Genomic DNA, 18,130 nt, shown 5'->3' on the forward strand with positions numbered 1-18,130 from the left:
GACAGCAAGCACAGTCCAGCCAGTTGTATTGCTTGGCGCCTAATCCACAGGGGCTGCCGGGTCCAGAGTCTGAGACGAGAAGTCACAGCTTTCGCACTCACCAGACTCCGCCCGGAGACAGAAAGGACGTTTCCGACTGGTCAGAGCTTGGCGCCGGGGAACTCCGCGGCAAAGTCCAGAGCTCCTCCATGCGTACGTAGCCGGCGTGGGGCCGGCATCACGTGCCCAACGTGCGCTGATCTCGCGCCTGCGCGCTGCTGTCTTAATCGCTCCGCTACCGGGCAAGCTTGCCTTCTCGCTAGATCGTCACTTCCCACGGACGCTTGGCGTCATTGGGATCGTCACTTCCTGCCAGTACCGGTGTGGACGGTGCGGGTCGTGGCCGCCGGTTCTCCGGTTCTCCCCCTCCCCTACTTTCCTCCCTCCCTCCCTTTCCCTCCCTTGGCGGCTGTCGGTCGCCCGCCGCAGACTCCCTGACCCATCCCCAACCCTTTCCTGACCTCGGTGCTACCCGATTGGCCTCTTTTTCCTGTTTCTCGGCCCAGCCCCAGCCCCCAGTGTCAGGGCGGGGGCCTTGAGCCAGAGGCTCTGCGGCAGAGGAAAGAAAAGACAAGACGACCCTCGGCTCCACATCCGGATCGCTCGGTTCACTGCCGCCATGGCAATGAGGCAGACGCCGCTCACCTGCTCGGGCCACACGCGGCCTGTGGTCGATTTGGCCTTCAGTGGCATCACGCCCTATGGCTATTTTTTAATCAGCGCTTGCAAAGGTGAGCAGGGCCCCTGGATCCGGGTCCCTGACGACTAGGACTGGGCCGGAAGGTAGAGTGGCGGGTACTCCCCAGTGCGGAAGGGGGGATCTCAGTCTTTGAGATTGGGGCCAACAGTGGTCTGATAGGGAAAACACTGTATTAGGGATTCCGCAGCTGGAGTCAAGGAAGGCTTTTCTGATTCTCTGACGAGGCTAAGTACTGCCCCCAACTTGGGGCTCTCATTTCGCTTTTATTGCTATTTTTGGAGAAGCGGGACTGTACACTTGCCTAGACGCCTCTGCCATCATATACTGTAATCTTTCAAGGATATGGGGAATAGAGAAAACAGGAGGCCAGGCGAGTAATACCTTTCTTTATTTTAGAGACTTGTCATTGCCTTTACTGGACATTCCTATGTGGTATTAGGCCCATTTTTCAGTTGCAAACAGGTTCAGGTTAAAAAGTTTGTCCAAAATAAGACTCAAATCTAGGTTATTTTGATGCAAATCAGTATTCCCACCGATTTACAAATGCTTCAGCGAGAATGTCTGGCTTGTCTCTTCAGTTAATTTATTTCTGAACGTTTCTTAGTGACCCTAGTGAATGAGAATAGTTACACAACAAAAGCAGTTTAACACTTTGTTATTTGACACGATCACTTTATGTTTGAGTCTTAGATTTTAAGTAATTTGAACTTCTAAATCACAGTTTTTAAATGTGTTTTAGACGGGAAACCTATGCTACGCCAGGGAGATACCGGAGACTGGATTGGAACATTTTTGGGTCATAAGGGTGCTGTTTGGGGCGCGACATTGAATAAGGATGCCACCAAAGCAGCTACAGCAGCTGCAGATTTCACTGCGTAAGTATAGCCAAATCGGCCAGTTTGGAAGATCTCCATGGATTGTGTTGTGAAGTACTCAAAACTTCAGCCTCAGTTATTCATAAAATTCTGACCAAAGCCTCCCATATAGAGCACATGATGTTTGATCTCACTAAAACTCTACTCTGGTCCTTTCTTCTTTTTTTTTTTTTCTCTTCAGTGGTTCTCATCAATTTTCAGAGACTTTAAATGACTTATTCTGTATGTCTGGATTGGGACCCAGGAATTTGCATTACTGACAAGCACTCTAGATAATGAATCTTGGTGGTGGTTTTTAAAAATGCTCAACATGTTCTTCCTGAGTGATATCACACACTTCTGTGATGCCCTAGTGCTGATGGCCCAGATTTTTAGCCCTGTCTTACTCCGGTTTTGTTAACTGGCTTTACCCATATTTAAACTCAATTACTAAACTCAATTACTCTTCATTTTCTAAGTTTTTTAAGGTAAAATTTAAATATTCTTGATTTTTTTTCCTTACGTCTGCTTTGTTGATTCTACTAGCAGAATGTTCTCTTTTTTATGCCTCTGCCACTAGTACCTTTCCTGTCTTTTCATCTTCCATAGTCTTCCTAAAAACAAATTTCATCATGTCACTTCTCTAATGATCTTCCTGCCTTCCCTCTGCAGTTTCAGTGGTTCATGACCTTGAGTGAACCCAAAAATAACCGGGGAAGCTTTAAAATATTCACATGCATGTGTCTGACAAATTCTGATTTTATTGGTCTGGGGATGGAGTCCCCAACATCTGTTTTTTTCTTTCCTAAAGTTCTAGTTGATTCTGATGTTAAGCCTTAGAATCACTGGCCTAAAAGTTAAATTTCAGTTGTTGGCCAGTTTAAAATTTGGCCTTATCCTAGTTTATCAGTATTATCCGGCACTGCACATCATATGCCCTACAGTCTAGTTATACTAAACTTCTTCTTGCCAGAGTACACTTTACCTATTTTGGTTTTTGGCTTTTGCATATGTTAGAGTGACTTGCAATGACCTACTTTCTCCTTCAGGGCACTTTCATATTTTACATAATCTTGGTATTCTAGTTCCTAATTGTGTTTATGACATAGCAGACCCTTAAATGTTTAAACTGAGGAAGGCGACGTCAAGAGCTATTGCGTATGATAGTAAACCTTGTTAGACTCAAGTCTTGTTTTTCTTTCTCCTTTTTCTTTCACAGAGTTCCAAACTAGGAGCAGTTGTAAATATGCTGCTCCTTTGTTTTAAGCAAATCAAATATACAAAGTTTATTATAAAAAATGAAGGCAGATTGATTGTGATGATGGATACATGACTCTATGCATTGTTGAAACATGTAAATTTCTATACCACAGAATGAATTTTATGTATGTAAAATTAAAAAACAAGTTAAAAGTTTTTAAATAAGGAGAGGGTGATGTGGTGCTTACCTGGTATTAAATTTGAGATGAGAGATCCGTAAAAAAGTTATAAATGTCAGCAGCCTGAACTTTTTTCTGTGCCTTCAATGACTAGATTTCAAGTATGTCTTTATGCATAGCCATTGTAAAGTTTTGTGCTGTGCCCTGTTTTGATTGTATGTAATACTGATAAAATAAGGAGCTGCTTGAATTTATATAAATCCTTTAATGTCAGCAGCTTCAGGCCAGATGTTGCTTTAGATGTCAGCATGCTACTTGTAATGTGTCATTCTCCTTTGTTAATTTGGTAAAAGTGATTCTCAGATGGAAGGCTTACAGTGAAAGTGTTCATTCCGTGTCCTGTGTTAAAACTTCTGGCACTTTTGTAGTACTTAATTGATTTATGTGTTCTTGCTTCTTGAGGTCAGGTTATATTTTTTATATTCTCTGGCTTATTTAATACCTTATGTTTGTTGAGTAAATAACTAGAGGAAGTTTTCTAAAGTAGAGGGTAAAGAATGGGTGAATTATAGATCTTGGTTTTGCTTCTGGAACACTTGTGTCTGATTGCCATGAGTTTAGCTTTTTTTTCCCCCTTCACTTCTCCAAAATTTGTTTTTTGCTCAGTCTAGTAGGAACATTGTCATTGGGAATGAATGCCATTGATTTTGTAACAGAGGTAAAAATTGGGATTTTCAACTCAAGATTTCAGAGGTTTGGTAGGTGGATTTTAAAAATGTCATTATTGAAACTAGGTCCCAGTCTGCTGTGGTAAGTTAATAAAGTGGTATTTTAAATTAAACATAATAAGTTTTAAATGTAACAAGATGTTAGACTCTATAAACAGCATTAAAAAAAGACAAATTTTTGAATTACAATTCTGAAAGGATAAGCTTTTGTTAACCTCAATTCTGGGCCCTGTCCATCATTGTTATTTACGTGAGTAAAATGCCCTGTCACCTTCTGCCTGATGGTCTTGCCCTGATCTTTAAGAGACTTTGTACGAAAGCTTGTTGGGAAGGATGCCTGTCTCTGTAAAATCTGTGAAGACTCTCGGTTTGTACATTTGATCAAATGATGTTACCAGTCCTCTGGAAGATAAAGAAGTAGACGGAAATTACTGCATGTGATAACGGCCTCTGAAATGGAGCAAGAAAAAAGGCGTGAAAAAATACGGCACTTTAAATACTTAATATATTGAGTCTTGGAAAGAGTAGTCAGGATTGTATCTTGCTGCCGGAGGAACAGTTATCTTTATTTAGGTCACTTACAAACCATTCATAGCCCAAGTCCCACATTCCAGGACATGTCTCTGGATAGGTATTCAGTGTTGTTTTTATCCTTAACATTTCAAGTCTCAGTGTCTGTGTTTACAAGTAGCATTAGAAGCGTGAGCCCTGGAGCCTGATTCTGCACCCGAATCCTGTGACCTTGGGAATTTATTTAACCTCTTTTTCTCATGTCATCATCTATAAAGATGAGAATAGAAATAGCGCTTATCTCATATGTCAGTTGTGAATAAATGAGTTAAAATGTTTCTAATATTGAGAACATTGCTTAAAATCTAATGAGTATGTAAGTGTTATGTGTGTGGGGTCACGATGATAGCTCCCATTCCCGCTAGACCAAATTCGTATTTGTCATTTTGGAACTTCTGTGGCTAAGGCCATGAAACTTCCTGGTTTTGTGCAAAGAAGGTTCTTAAATATTAAGAAGACATGCTTTTGCTCCCTGCCCCAGTCTCCCACTATATCATGGCAAGAAAGATGTAAGCATTCACTTTGGTTAGGCCTGAGTCCATGTGCTAGTTATGCTTTGTGTTTCCAGTTTGATCATGGGTGGCTTCTTAAAACTTCGGCTTTGGTATCTTAAGATGGGTGTAAAACCACATGGTTATTGGGAGGATTTGAGAGATCTTTTTCCACTTATATCCTTGGAGACTAGCATAGCGTCTTTTGCATAGTAGCTGCTCAATAAATAGTAGCTGAGTCTTACTCCTCATTTGTTCAGTGTCTGTCTTTGAAGAGTGGGAGTGTTATGTATATTCTCTTTTAATGATTTGTATGGAGCTTGCTGTTATGGAGCTTGAACCAGCTAAAGAATAGCTTCCCCAACTTGATTAATCATAGCTGGTATAAATCATTTTTAGGAAGTTCTCCCCACCTCCCCCATTCTTACGTTTCTCAGAAAATTCATTAATGTCATGTTTATGTAGAAGAAAATTTGGTTCTTTTGGAGCAAATATATTCAGCAGAGTTGGTCTGTGGGTCAGTTGGGAATGTTATCTTGAGGTAATTCAGGCAGTTGAGTCAGGTGATGAGGACACTTCCCTGAAACACCCTCCTCTTATTATATTTTAATTCATGAAGCTAATATAAGCTTTACTTCCCATGATCCTCTTCTTAGCATCTCCACTTTCCTCTCGTTAAAATCATCTGGAGAGAGTGCCAAAAGTGGAGAACATAATTGTGCTCTGTTCCAGAGGATGATTAAATAGATCTGGAGTTGGGCCCTGAAGTCTATAGATAACCAAAGTGTATGATCACTTTTCTCTCTTGTAAAAGACAATGGGAAGGTCAATTTTTCTCTGAATAAGGTTGTTGATAAATTGAAGGTGGTATTACCTCCTTTTTGATGACTTAGTCAACATGTTAAGATAGCTAGGCAATGTTTTTCACCCAGAAAAGCTTAATTTTTTATTAGGGCTTTTAAAAAGTTAAGTAAATAAATAAATAAATAAATAATTTTAAAAAGCGGGGGGCGCATGGGTGGCTCAGTTGTTAGGCGTCTTTCGGCTCGGGTCATGGTCTGAGGGTCCTGGGATCGAGAGCCCTGCATTGGGCTCTCTGCTCCACAGGAAGCCTGCTTCTCCCTCTCCCACTCCCCCTGCTTGTGTTCCCTCTCTCGCTGTGTCTCTGTCAAATAAATAAATAAAATCTTAAAAAAAAAAATAAAATAAGTTAAGCATCTCTTTTGAGACTTGTGGTAAGTCTGTTCTCAGGGTATGAAAAATATTGAACAGACAGCATTAATATATGCATGAAACGGGATATAAGGTGGATCAGTAGTTTAGGGAGGTGACAAGTACTTGAGTTGTGCAGGAAATAAATGCTGCAGGGTTCGCTGAGGAAAGGATACTGTTAATGGTGCTTCATTGCCCTGATTTGAGCCTTGCAGCCAGCTAGGTGATATCAGTTTCATGCCTGGAGATTGAAGAATACATTAGAAAACATTTAGGTTATTCCAGAATATTTTTAGGGCTGTAAGCCCTTTTTAGGACTCTTAACTGTGAATAACGAAATAGGCCAAAGTTAGTACAAGTGATTAGAGCATGCTCTGTCAGAGAGTGTCATCTTCAATTTTAATGGTGTTTCTAAATAGGAGGGAAAAGACTATAGATCTCTTGGCCCCTCCTGGATGATACTACTTTGATCATGCTCTCCCCCCAACCCCCATTTATTGTTCCCTTTATTTTTAAAAATAAATGTCAGTTATATTAAAATGAAAATATGGAGCATAGCTTGTTTACTCTTAACAGTTCTTTTCCCAGTAAGCAAAGTTTTCTTGTTTATTTTTCAATGACCTCTTCTGTTATAAAATGAACTTTTTTCCCCCCTTCTTTAATCTTTTTTATTGGGAGAACCCCTTACAGTATTTTTCTAATGTATTATTTAACCATGATTCCCTAACGTAATGCATACATATATATGTGTATAGACACAAAACCACACGTATATTTTGGGTTGGAGGGGGTCAGAGAAACAGTTGAGAGGTTAAAAATCCTGTGTTAACATTATATAATCAAAGGCTGGGATATTTTGGGGGGAAGTTAATTGGATTAGAATTTGAGAATTTTTGGCGTCTGGGTGGCTCAGTTGCTTAAGCGACTGCCTTCGGCTCAGATCATGATCCTGGAGTCCCGGGATTGAGTCTGACATCGGGCTGCCTGCTCAGTGGGGAGTCTGCTTCTCCCTCTGACCCTCCGCCCTCTCATGCTCTCTCTATCTCATTCTCTCTCTCAAATAAATAAAATCTTAAAAAAAAAAGAATTTGAGAATTTTAAGAGTCAACTCTGAGGAAGACATGGGGAGAAAGTTTCTTCTTTACTGTCTTGATTTAAAATTTTATGTAACCTGTATCAGGGCCTTTCATTCTCCTGTAAATTCTTTTTAGGATTTCTTTTTTTTCATTTTTTTTGTTTGTTTTTTTTGTTTTGCATGTACATGAGAATAGAGAGACAAATTGGAAAGATGAAACTTAAAATTGGTTAAAATGTCTTACAGCCTTGCTAAAAGGATATTATTGCTGTAGGTTAAAAGTAAGGATGGGCTGGTTCATTGATCTCATTTACTTAAATTTGTAGATCTTTTCCATTGTCAAAATTAGATTGGTTATATGGCTTCTACGGGGATAAATTTCTTTTCTTTTAGACTCATTAGAATATTTAATCAAATGAATCTTAACAGTGAGGGATATTAGAATGGGAGACTTATAATTCACTTATATAACATTTCGCATACCTAACTTACTTGGTTATCATCAAAATTACCATTGTATTTATCTTTTAATTTTACTTTTTACTTTTAGCAAAGTGTGGGATGCTGTCTCAGGAGATGAATTGATGACCCTGGCTCATAAACACATTGTCAAGACTGTGGATTTTACACAGGTATCAGAAAATGGAATTTATTTTAGGGAGTAAAATTGCTGTTATTATAGGATGTAATAATGGTCATGTATTTGGTTTGTATATTCTATATTTTTTGGGGGGCGATGTTAGCTGTATATTGGCTTATATATGATTTAATTGCAGATTAAGCTGTACAAATTTAGTTACTTGGTTAATCCTAAGATACCATGGAACTCTTGGGTCAGTTCTCCATCAGTAGCAACAAACATCTAAAATGTGCAGATAATGTTTCCTCACTACTTTCAGAAGAGAGGATAAATTTGAGATCATCAAAGAGGTGTTACTTAGGAGGGAGGGGATCAGGGCAGGATCAGGGCAGCTGGAGAATATTCTTGTGGTAGGTGGCATAATGCATTTGAACGGTAGAGCTTAAAGGGTTTTGGCAATTAGAAGAATAAATGTTCTCTAGTATCATCTCAGAAGTAATTGGCATGTATTGCATTTCTTTGTGATGTCTGCAAACTTCATTTGGATTTTGGTTGGTGTTGAAGAAGTTTCGAAGAGATAGTAGCTATTAAAATGGCTCCTCTGTAAACAGTGTGCTTGTGTGTGTTTTCAGGATAGTAATTACCTGTTAACCGGGGGACAGGATAAACTGTTACGCATATATGATTTGAACAAGCCTGAAGCAGGTAAGTATAATTTATATGTGTTTGTATTGTATTTTCTTTTAATTTAAATAAGTTTTCTTGATTAAAGGAATCATGTTCAGTACTCAGATTTGAAATTAAAGATAGTCACAAAGAGAAAAATGAAAACAATTCATCATCCAGTATAATCACTACTAATATTTTTTAATTTTTGGTTCATAGTCTTTCAGTCTTTTTTTTTTTTTTTTTTTAAGATTTTATTTGACAGAGCGAGCACAAGCAGAGGGAGAGAGAGGGAGAAGCAGGCTCCCTGCTGAGCAAGGAGCCCGATGTGGGACTTGATCCCAGTACCCTGGGATCATGACCCGGGCCAAAGGCAGCCGCTTAACCGACTGAGCCACCCAGGCGTCCCTTCCAGTCTTTTATCTATGCAGATATCTTTTTTTAATGTTGCTACATTGTGCTTACATAGTTTTCTTACAAATTAAAAATTCATCTTGCCAAATTTTTATCATTTAAGTTTAAAAAGGTACATAGCAGTGTTACTACTTTTTGGTAAGAAAGAATGGTTGTCTGTAGAAGGGTGAGAATTTTAGTGTGTGCATATTTTGTTCAGATTTTTGAACCATATGAATATATTAGCTAATCAGAAGAATTTTTAAAATTTAAAAAATTAAAATTTTTTCATGTCCTTAAATATTCTACCGGTTTTAATGACTATATTGTTTTTCATGTTATGAATAAGTCGATTAACCAGTCTCTTACTGTGGCCCATTTGGGCTATTTACAAATTTTAAATATAAGTGGTGTTATGCTTAACATCCTTATAGCTGCAAAATATTTCCACAATTACTTCTATAGAATAACTACATAGAAATAGAATTGTTGGGACAAAAAGGGAGGTACACTTGGAAGCCTTTGGTAGGTATTACTGAAGTGTGCTCCACCAAAGTATAAAAGTACATATCTATAGCTAACCTCTTCTGGCAAATGCTGATAACTAACTTTGTCTTTTCCAATTTAATAGAAGGAAAGTGATTCTGTGATATTGTGAACTTGAAAAAAAAATTATTCATGAGATTAAAATACTGTTGAATAACATTTTAATGTGTTCTTTGTTAATAATAGTCTGTTCATGCCCTTTGCCAATTTATCTGTTGTGATGTTCATCTTCTTACTGGTTTTAAAGTTCTTTATTATATTTTGATTTGTCATTTGCTTTTAAATTTTGTTAATAAGGTTTATGGTATACACACTGTAAAGTTTTTGGTGGTGAAATTTATTTCCTTTATGAATTCTCTTACTGTGCGGAAGTCATAAAAGATGCCTTTTCTTCCCTGGTCCACATATTCATCTTTTTTGTAGTATCTTAATGCTTTTCTAGTCACATAATATATAATATATATTTCAAAAGCTACCCAGATTATGATGAACAGGATTTTGTTTTATTTATTTTATAGTCTTACGTTTTGTATCGTGGGTATTATTTATTAATTTATGAACTTGAGAAGTTTGTAGGAAAGTCAAAGCTACATTGGATATTAAGCAGTTATTCTCAAGATCGTCTCTTTCCTAAAAGCATTTCTAAGATGAACAAACAGACTACATTTTTAGATTATTCTTCATTGGCACCTGGAGGTATTTCTCTTCATTCTCTTTTATAACTTTATGCCAAAACATAGCAAAGTACTCGGACCTCAATCAGTGTGCCTTTCTGACTTAGCAAGGTAGTTCAGGCCTTAGGCCCCTCTCAAAGCTGCTTTTTGAAAGTGGTTCTTCTGCTGTACTGGCAATAGAAATAATAGCAATTAACTGCTTTTACTGTATGTCAGACTCCAGGTTAGAAACCTTAGATGTATATTCTCATTTGATCCTCATACTCAAACTGTGAGGTGTAGTAACTATTGTTATCCCATTTTACAGATGAAGAAATGAAAGGGCTAAGTAACCTTTACTTCAGCAGGTTAAGTAACTTGCCCAAAATCAAAGTAGGGTTGGATGGCTTTGCCTCCAGCATCTGCTTTTGCCCAAAGATAACACTGAGCAGTTGTTCTTTTTTTTTTTTAATCTTTTGAAGGGAAAGTCTCCAACAGAGGTTCCTGGTGGTGTTTTGTTTTGTTTTGTTTTTTGAAGCTTTGATCTCATTGTAGAAATATTCTTGGGAATTACTGCATTGTTTTTTACTCTCTTTTTCTCCTGTCAGCCTACTTCCCTCTTTTTTCCTGTTTCTACCAACAGTGGCTTGGCTTGGACGAGGGTCCCAGTGTTAGTGGTAATGTTGGATTAGCTTTTTTTTTATTTCATTGTGCTACAGTAATGCTTTTGAAAGCAGAAACATAGCCTGGAGGGAGTGGTGTATTCACTCCCAGATACTTATAGCAGCATTGTTCTTGGGTTCTTTGTCATGCAGATAAATTTTGTTCCAGTGTAGAATACCAAATGTATTTTGTGGAAACTAAGTTTGCATTGTGTTAGGCTTTGAAAAGTTGCAGTTTAATTTGAAGTGTACTTCTTTTCTTTTTACATATTTAATTGTTCCAGTATTGCTCAGTTTAAAAAAGCAAGTATTAACAAATGTAATTTAAATTGTTTCATTTTAAGAACCTAAGGAAATCAGCGGTCACACCTCTGGTATTAAAAAAGCTCTATGGTGCAGTGAGGATAAACAGATTCTTTCAGCTGATGATAAAACTGTCCGGTAAGTAATTTTTCTTTAGTGATTTAAAGTTGAAAAATATTTGACCTTAGTGATTATATTTTAAATACTTCTCATAACTCTATGTATGAAGGATTATCTCTAAACATTGAAACTTAAGCTGCACATAGGTCACATTTTTCTGGAGCTATCCATTTACTGTTACAAACCTAGAGCAGAATCCACAAGACAATTAAAATTACTGACATCTTTCTAAGCCTCTGCTCTTAACCTGATTAAGTGGACAAGCTGGCTATGGAGGGGGGTCCATGAAACTCCTGATACTGTATACATAATTTTGTGTGCTGATACCCGATTTTTTTCCTGTGGAAATATATATAGCTATCATCAGATTCACAGAGTGTAAGAACTGTTCTTTAGAGTGACGCTAAAATTGGTAAGATTGGGACTTAATGTCTTATAGCATAGTTTGCTAAGGGAGGTATATTTAAGTATTAAAGTTGACTTCACCAACAGGATACCAAGTAATTTAACATTGTATAGGAATCCCAAATTTCTCTGTATCATCTATAACTTATGAGTTGGAATATAGGAGATTTTACTACAACTGTGATTATTCTTCATTGGTTAATCTGTAGATATAATTGGGACTTAAGTTTTTTTTTAAATGAGTAAATACCACCATATTTTCCTCTTCCTTTTTTGCAGCCTTTGGGATCATGCTACCATGACAGAAGTGAAATCTCTAACTTTTAATATGTCTGTTAGCAGTATGGAATATATTCCTGAGGGAGAGATCTTGGTAATAACCTATGGACGATCTATTGCTTTTCATAGTGCAGTAAGGTATGTCCAAGAAATATTTTTTTTGGTATCTTAAAAATTGGAAGGCACATGTGAAAGGTATTTAACTCTTTAAAAAGGCAAATCTTGGCCTATACTATATGATATGGGGAAAAGTTTCCATACTATTATTAATATGTATTTTAAGAATTTGATATACTGAGGAATTAATCCAGTTAATTTCCAATATTTAGGGAACATTATTGGTAAAATTTAGTAACTTCTAAATTTTCTTTTTTTTTTTAAATTATATTTTTCTTAAAAGGATTGCTAGACTGGTGTTATAATTAATGTTCATTACTGTATAAAGCCACTGTCATCTTGATTCTCTTATTAATTTTCCCTTTATAATTTTAGAGAAATAGTGATTTTTTTCTTCTATTCTGAAGTTTGTGTAGATCTAATGATGTTTTTTAAAAACAGATTTAATTTTTTTGTGACTATAAATGTAGTTAAGTGCCCTTGTTGAAAATTTGGAAAAGATAATTTTAAAAAATTTGCCCACTATTCTTCAACCATAGATGCCAGACTGTTAATGGTAGTTGTATTTTCCATTAGTCTTTTTTTCTTTGCTACACATGTATAACATTATATGTGTGTGTTTGTGTGGGTATTTTTTTAGTTACTAGGGCTCTATGAGTATAATTTTGATTTTTTATTTTAAACTATTCTTAGCTATTAAAAACTGTTTGAAAATATTTTTGCTAGGTGTATTGCATTATAGGTTTTACTAAATTATGTTTCAGTTTGTCTGAAAAGAGCTGATGTCCAAACTCATTGATGTTCTTATGAAGCTGTTCGTGTGCATTGATTCTTATTATAGCTGTAGTTCCAAATTTGGTTATTCTTTCAAAAGTTTGATAGTAAAAACAGAACCATCTTTAGCAGTTTTTATATTTTTGTGGTATTGAAGGTTTTGTTACAGAAGCTTATAAATTTTCAGCAATTGAGAATAATGTATAAATAATCCGTTATGTTAATTACTTATTATAAAACATTTTCTGTTCTCAAAGATAATGCGTGGTTGTCATGGAAAAATCAAACAATACAGAATTAAATTTCTTTCAATGCAAAAATCCAAATATATTAGCCATACTATTGTTAATTAGCCAGCACAGTCATTTCCAGGAAAGCACTCACTGCACAAAGTGTTTTTGTATTCCTGGAATGAACTACACTTGGCATAGTATCCTTCTGGACTTTTGCTAATATTATTTAGAGGGCTTTTTTTTTTTAACATCACTGTGTTTGACTAAATGAAGATATAATCATTTCTTGGGTTTCAGAAATTAGGAACACTTTAAAAGTAATTGTTTCCTGGTATTGTTTATGTAGTATTAAAAATTTATAAATATTATTTAAATTATTTTCCAGTTTGGACCCAATTAAGTCCTTTGAAGCTCCTGCAACCATCAATTCTGCATCTCTTCATCCTGAGAAAGAATTTCTTGTTGCAGGTGGTGAAGACTTTAAACTTTATAAGTATGATTATAATAGTGGAGAAGAATTAGGTGAGTTGCTCTCTTTTTCCTCCCTTAAAATGATACGGTTACATTTATCAAATGGTAGGTTTCAGTAATTAACACCTCAGCAAATTTTTCAGCTAACTAAAGCTTGTTATTTCCAAGTGAAAAAAGTAAAGGTTTTTTTCCATTTTTGGTAGAAGTATTTACAGAGGTGTAAACAAAGCATGCCAGATTCTCAATTTTACCTTTTCCTTTTAACTTAAGTTCATCATATTCTGGTAGTCTATACAATAGGGCAGTATATTTATTGGGGGTAGGAGGAGGCAGTCTTACATCAAAATCATGTTAAACAGATGTAAGGGTATTTGTTTTTTCTGAAGTATAGTGCTGGTATGTAGTCCCATCTACCTGGCTCCCCCTTTTGCCAATGTAAGAATCTCTAAGCTCTATTGAGAATAGTGTGGGCAAAAAACAGCTATGGTGTATTATAGGGATACCTTAGGCATCTGAATTGGAGGGGATTTTTGTTTGTTTGGATTTTTTTTGGAGTCTGACTTTTGCTTCCATTTTCATAATAGTCCTTCATGAAGGGGAAGGGCATGTTAAGATTAATTTGAAGTTAATGTATATCTAATTTTACATTTATCTGATTGACTAGGTTTGTCATAATCATGGTTCTCAGTATCTACTTTTAGCCTTCACAAAATTTTCTTTTTGAACTAGCATATTTAGTTTTTATAATTTCTTTTTCTGTAAGCTGCTACTTTGTCTAGCTGTCCTGCTTTACCACCCAGTGAAATTAAGCTTGTTAGAATTATACACAAAGAACAAAAGACAGCCTTATGTTTTGTTTTTTTTTGGGAAAACTAATGGATTTGGGTTGGACTAGTGGAAGTTTGGTGAATGGACCATATAGAATCTATTATAATTGCTTATGGTTCACCCTTTATTGTTTGACTATGTGACTTTTAAATCAGAGATCCTTTTTTATTATTTAACGTCAGTTTTCAGAGTTTCAGAATGTTGTGGTCACACTTTTTATTCTTTTTGAAAAAGAGGTAAATTACCTGCCTGAGATCTGTGGTCACAGTAGTGAACACCAGACCCTGGACCCCAGCTTATTCTCATTCCAAATCTCTCATATTCTTTCTACTCTCATGAGAATTTGTACTGTCGTGATAATACTCTCTTGATACTCTCTGGTTGGACAGAGATGGGAAAAGATGAGGGTCCTTGAGTTGAATGGACCTGAAAACAGAATAGAAGCAAGCATTGGCCTAGTAAAATAGTAAAGACTTGGAAAACACAAAGGTGACGAGGCATTAGAAAAATAGAAGAGGAAAGTTCATAAATAAGGATATGACTTAAACAGAACAAAACTACTACTGACCTGTACATTTTCTCATTAAATTCCCCAGACTAAAATATTTAAGGATCGGCGTTGATCTTGAATCTTCATGTTCTGTGTGACAGAATGACTAGTAGACTCTAGTCTGGTAGGAAATTAAGAGGCAGAGTGTGTAAAAGAGCTCCATCTGGTGGCTCTCTGTGGTCATAATAAGAATTGGTTCCCTGGTAAATAGGCAGTGAGTTTAGAATGTGGAAATTGGAATTGAACTGACAGACTTTAGATCTGCTTTCTGTAAAATTTACTCCCTTCACCCTTTTTGGGACATGAAGCCATATATATATGTTTTAAGAGGGACAGTATGACACCATAATGTGTGTTAGAATTGGAAGGGGGTAATTTTACAGAGAAATGGTAGACATTATGTACCACTTTGTGATAAGAATCACTTTATTTTTAATGAAGTTTAGTTCTTTGAATTTGCACTTAAGATTTTCACATCTTCCCAATAATACAGACAGTATTTTCCTTAGTGTATCAATACTTAACCAACATTTAAGTATTAAATTATCTAATAGCCCTTCTCTTTTTCAGAATCCTACAAAGGACACTTTGGTCCTATTCACTGTGTGAGATTTAGTCCTGATGGAGAACTCTATGCCAGTGGTTCTGAAGATGGAACATTGAGACTATGGCAAACTGTGGTAGGAAAAACATATGGCCTTTGGAAATGTGTACTTCCTGGTAAGCAATTTGTATTCAAAGTTATCAAGTTAAGGGGGGTGCTGTAGATTTTAACTTATTTGATATGGTTTAATCAGAGAAGCCCATAATTATAAATTGGCTACTGTGTTATTTTGTTTGGTTAAATTTTTTTGTTGTGTTTTCTGTTCTTTGTGTGTGTGTGTGTGTGTGTGTGTTTGTTTGTGTTTTCTATTCCTGAATTTCTTTACACTAGATCCTTTAGTGAATGACATGGACCTATTTCACAATTTGCCATAGGGCAATATAAAGAATTTCTAAGTAAATGTATTTAATCTCTGGTATTACTCACTGATTCTTATTAATAAGGTAGACATGTGTTTTTTTTATTTGTTTTTTTTAAGATTTTATTTATTTATTTGAGAGAGAGAGAATGAGAGATAGAGAGCACGAGAGGGAAGAGGGCCAGAGGGAGAAGCAGACTCCCCGCCGAGCAGGGAGCCCGATGCGGGACTCGATCCCGGGACTCCAGGATCATGACCTGAGCCGAAGGCAGTCGCTTAACCAACTGAGCCACCCAGGCTCCCGGTAGACATGTTTTTAATAAAAATACTTAGTTATTGATCCCAAAGTAGTTGTGGTATGAACTTAAAAGTGAACTTTGAGGAAAGACATACTATTTTAGAATCAGTTATTAAAAAAGGAGAGGTTCCTATTAGGTTTTGTAGCTCATTGCTTAGAATAGTGTTGGTGTACTCTTCTTATTAAATACTGGAAATTGTTGGTAATACTGTAATTCACATAATCATGATTGCTTTTCTTTTCATAGAAGAAGATAGTGGTGAGCTGGCAAAGCCAAAGATCAGTTTTCCAGAGACAACAGAAGAGGAGCTAGGTAAATACTAATGAATTAACTTTTGTAGAATCCTGGGGGATTTAAAATTGAAGTGTTAGGTGAGTTTTACTTGTTGACAAAGGAAATTTATTAAATATGAACATACTTAAATAATGGAAAGTTTATGTATATGTATTTTTATATACATATGTATTTTTATATACATGTTTATAAAATAAATATTTTAAGTATCTACTGCATAGTTCAGTCATGGAGATATAGTGTGGATCTGAGGTGATTACTCTTATAGTCCTTGGAGTCTAACTTGAGGCAGTTGCTAAAATAAAAAAACAAATTGTCACAGTTATATTTGTTATTTAACATTTATTGAGCGCTTACTATGTACCAAGTGCTGTTTCCCAAATCTAGAATTACAGATTGTAAGATGCACCGATCATATAATATTGTTTGAAACTTGAATAAATAAAGGAGGGGGCCAGATCTTTCAAGATAAGGCTTTAATTCAGTGCTTACTAGATAGTTGGAATCACTGAAAGCTTAGCCTAGAAGAGGGGACCCTGGGAAGTTCAGTTATGGTATAAAAGAGTTTGATGGGTGAAATATAGGAACTATTTTTTCATTGCATTTTCAGTGCCATGAGTCTAGTCATGAATGGTATGTGCCCTTGTTCTCTTTTGCCTCCCCTCACCAGCACACTGAAAAAATCTTTTTATGCCTTCGTTACACAGAAATTTTCTTAAGTTGACTAATGCGGGGTTTTTTTAATTGTCATTTTTTCATTACAGAAGAAATTGCTTCAGAGAATTCAGATTCCATCTATAGTTCAACTCCTGAAGTGAAGGCCTGAGCATTGGGCATATGCCACAGATAATGTACAAGTTATGGACTAAAACAAGCAAGCAGAGAAAAGCATCAGCCTCCCAGAGTTACTCTCTGCTTAAGGCAAACATGAGCAGTAAATAATGGGGAATGTGAATTAGCTCCAGTGCTGGAACTAACTTGGTGTTACCTGTACGTGAAAAGGCAAGAGTATCAGATGAAGGCAGGTGGAATTAGGCTCTTGTGGTATGATGGCCTGTTGTCTTTTTAATGAATATGTGCAAGCCAACATCCAGTTTCTCTTATTACAGTTAGATTTCTTGTAGCTGTTTATGTTATTATGGAGAAGAAAAATATATTGGCCTATTTTTCTGACTTTTCCCTTAAAGCAGAAAGCCTTTTTTTTTTTTTTTTTTGCTTTAGTTGTAAAGAAGAGGGAATACATGATAAAGTAATTGGTTTGATTTCTCTTTCATTGTACATTGCTTCTGAACATCTAATTGTTTTAGTTGTCTAAATAAAATGCCTCTAAACAAAACAATGTTTGTTTCCTGGGAAAAATCGAGATTTGAGTTTATAAATGGAAATTGCCAGAAAGTTTTTCTACATTATAACTATATCAAAAGACAATATGGTTAAACAATCTTTAGTAAACATACTGTTTCCTAATTTTGAAATTCAGTTACTTGTACTGGATTTTTAAAATTTCCATGTTTTTCGATGGGTTTGCATTTACCTTCCTCTTGCATTGGGTAGAAGTGCTTGACCTGCTTTTTAAAAAAATTTCAGAGTAATGACTTACTTAAATGACACATGGTAGTTATAAGAAAAAAAAAAAGGTGAGTCAGAATTGGCAGAAAGCAGGAAAATCGCTTAAAATCGCACCATCCCCCAAATCTGTTAAAATTCAGTGAGCATTGGGGCGCCTGGGTGGCTCAGATGGTTAAGCGTCTGCCTTTGGCTCAGGTCATGATCCCAGGGTCCTGGGATCGAGTCCCGCATTAGGCTCCCTGCTCCTTGGGAGCCTGCTTCTCCCTCTGCTTCTCTCTCTCTCTCTCTCTCCCCCCCCCCCCATGAATGAATAAATAAAATCTTTAAAAAAAAAAATTCAGTGAGCATTAATGGCACTTTTGTGTATCTGTATGTGTG

At 36.3% G+C, this 18,130-nt stretch overlaps 1 protein-coding gene across 2 annotated transcripts; it reads left to right on the top strand.

Annotated features, from left to right (window-relative positions):
* Positions 1-333: 333 nt before the first annotated feature.
* On the top strand, positions 334-18,024 carry STRAP (serine/threonine kinase receptor associated protein). 2 transcript variants are annotated; one of them, XM_028119836.2, is made up of 10 exons: positions 334-770; positions 1,479-1,614; positions 7,599-7,680; positions 8,261-8,333; positions 10,893-10,989; positions 11,656-11,793; positions 13,165-13,301; positions 15,199-15,348; positions 16,139-16,201; positions 16,948-18,024. In XM_028119836.2, exons 1-10 carry the CDS (start codon positions 659-661, stop codon positions 17,007-17,009), a joined length of 1,050 nt encoding a protein of 349 aa, XP_027975637.1. In that variant the 5' UTR covers positions 334-658; the 3' UTR covers positions 17,010-18,024. The 2 variants fall into 2 exon arrangements, with proteins under 2 accessions (XP_027975637.1, XP_027975636.1); XM_028119835.2 differs by having other exon boundaries at positions 16,136-16,201; positions 16,948-18,022.
* The last annotated feature ends 106 nt before the right edge of the window (positions 18,025-18,130 follow it).

The sequence above is a fragment of the Eumetopias jubatus genome, unplaced genomic scaffold (assembly GCF_037043125.1).
Source record: "Eumetopias jubatus isolate StellerSeaLion01/CBP00866 unplaced genomic scaffold, mEumJub1_p1.0 scaffold_8, whole genome shotgun sequence".
In the NCBI taxonomy this organism is placed as follows: domain Eukaryota; kingdom Metazoa; phylum Chordata; class Mammalia; order Carnivora; family Otariidae; genus Eumetopias; species Eumetopias jubatus.

Bases quoted from the DNA above. Each gene is read 5' to 3' on its own strand.
- STRAP (XM_028119835.2), top strand. From the start codon at position 659: ATGGCAATGAGGCAGACGCCGCTCACCTGCTCGGGCCACACGCGGCCT. The intron at 8,334-10,892 runs GTAAGTATAATT...TTTCATTTTAAG, and splicing joins TTTGAACAAGCCTGAAGCAG to AACCTAAGGAAATCAGCGGT. The intron at 15,349-16,135 runs GTAAGCAATTTG...TTCTTTTCATAG, and splicing joins TTGGAAATGTGTACTTCCTG to AAGAAGATAGTGGTGAGCTG.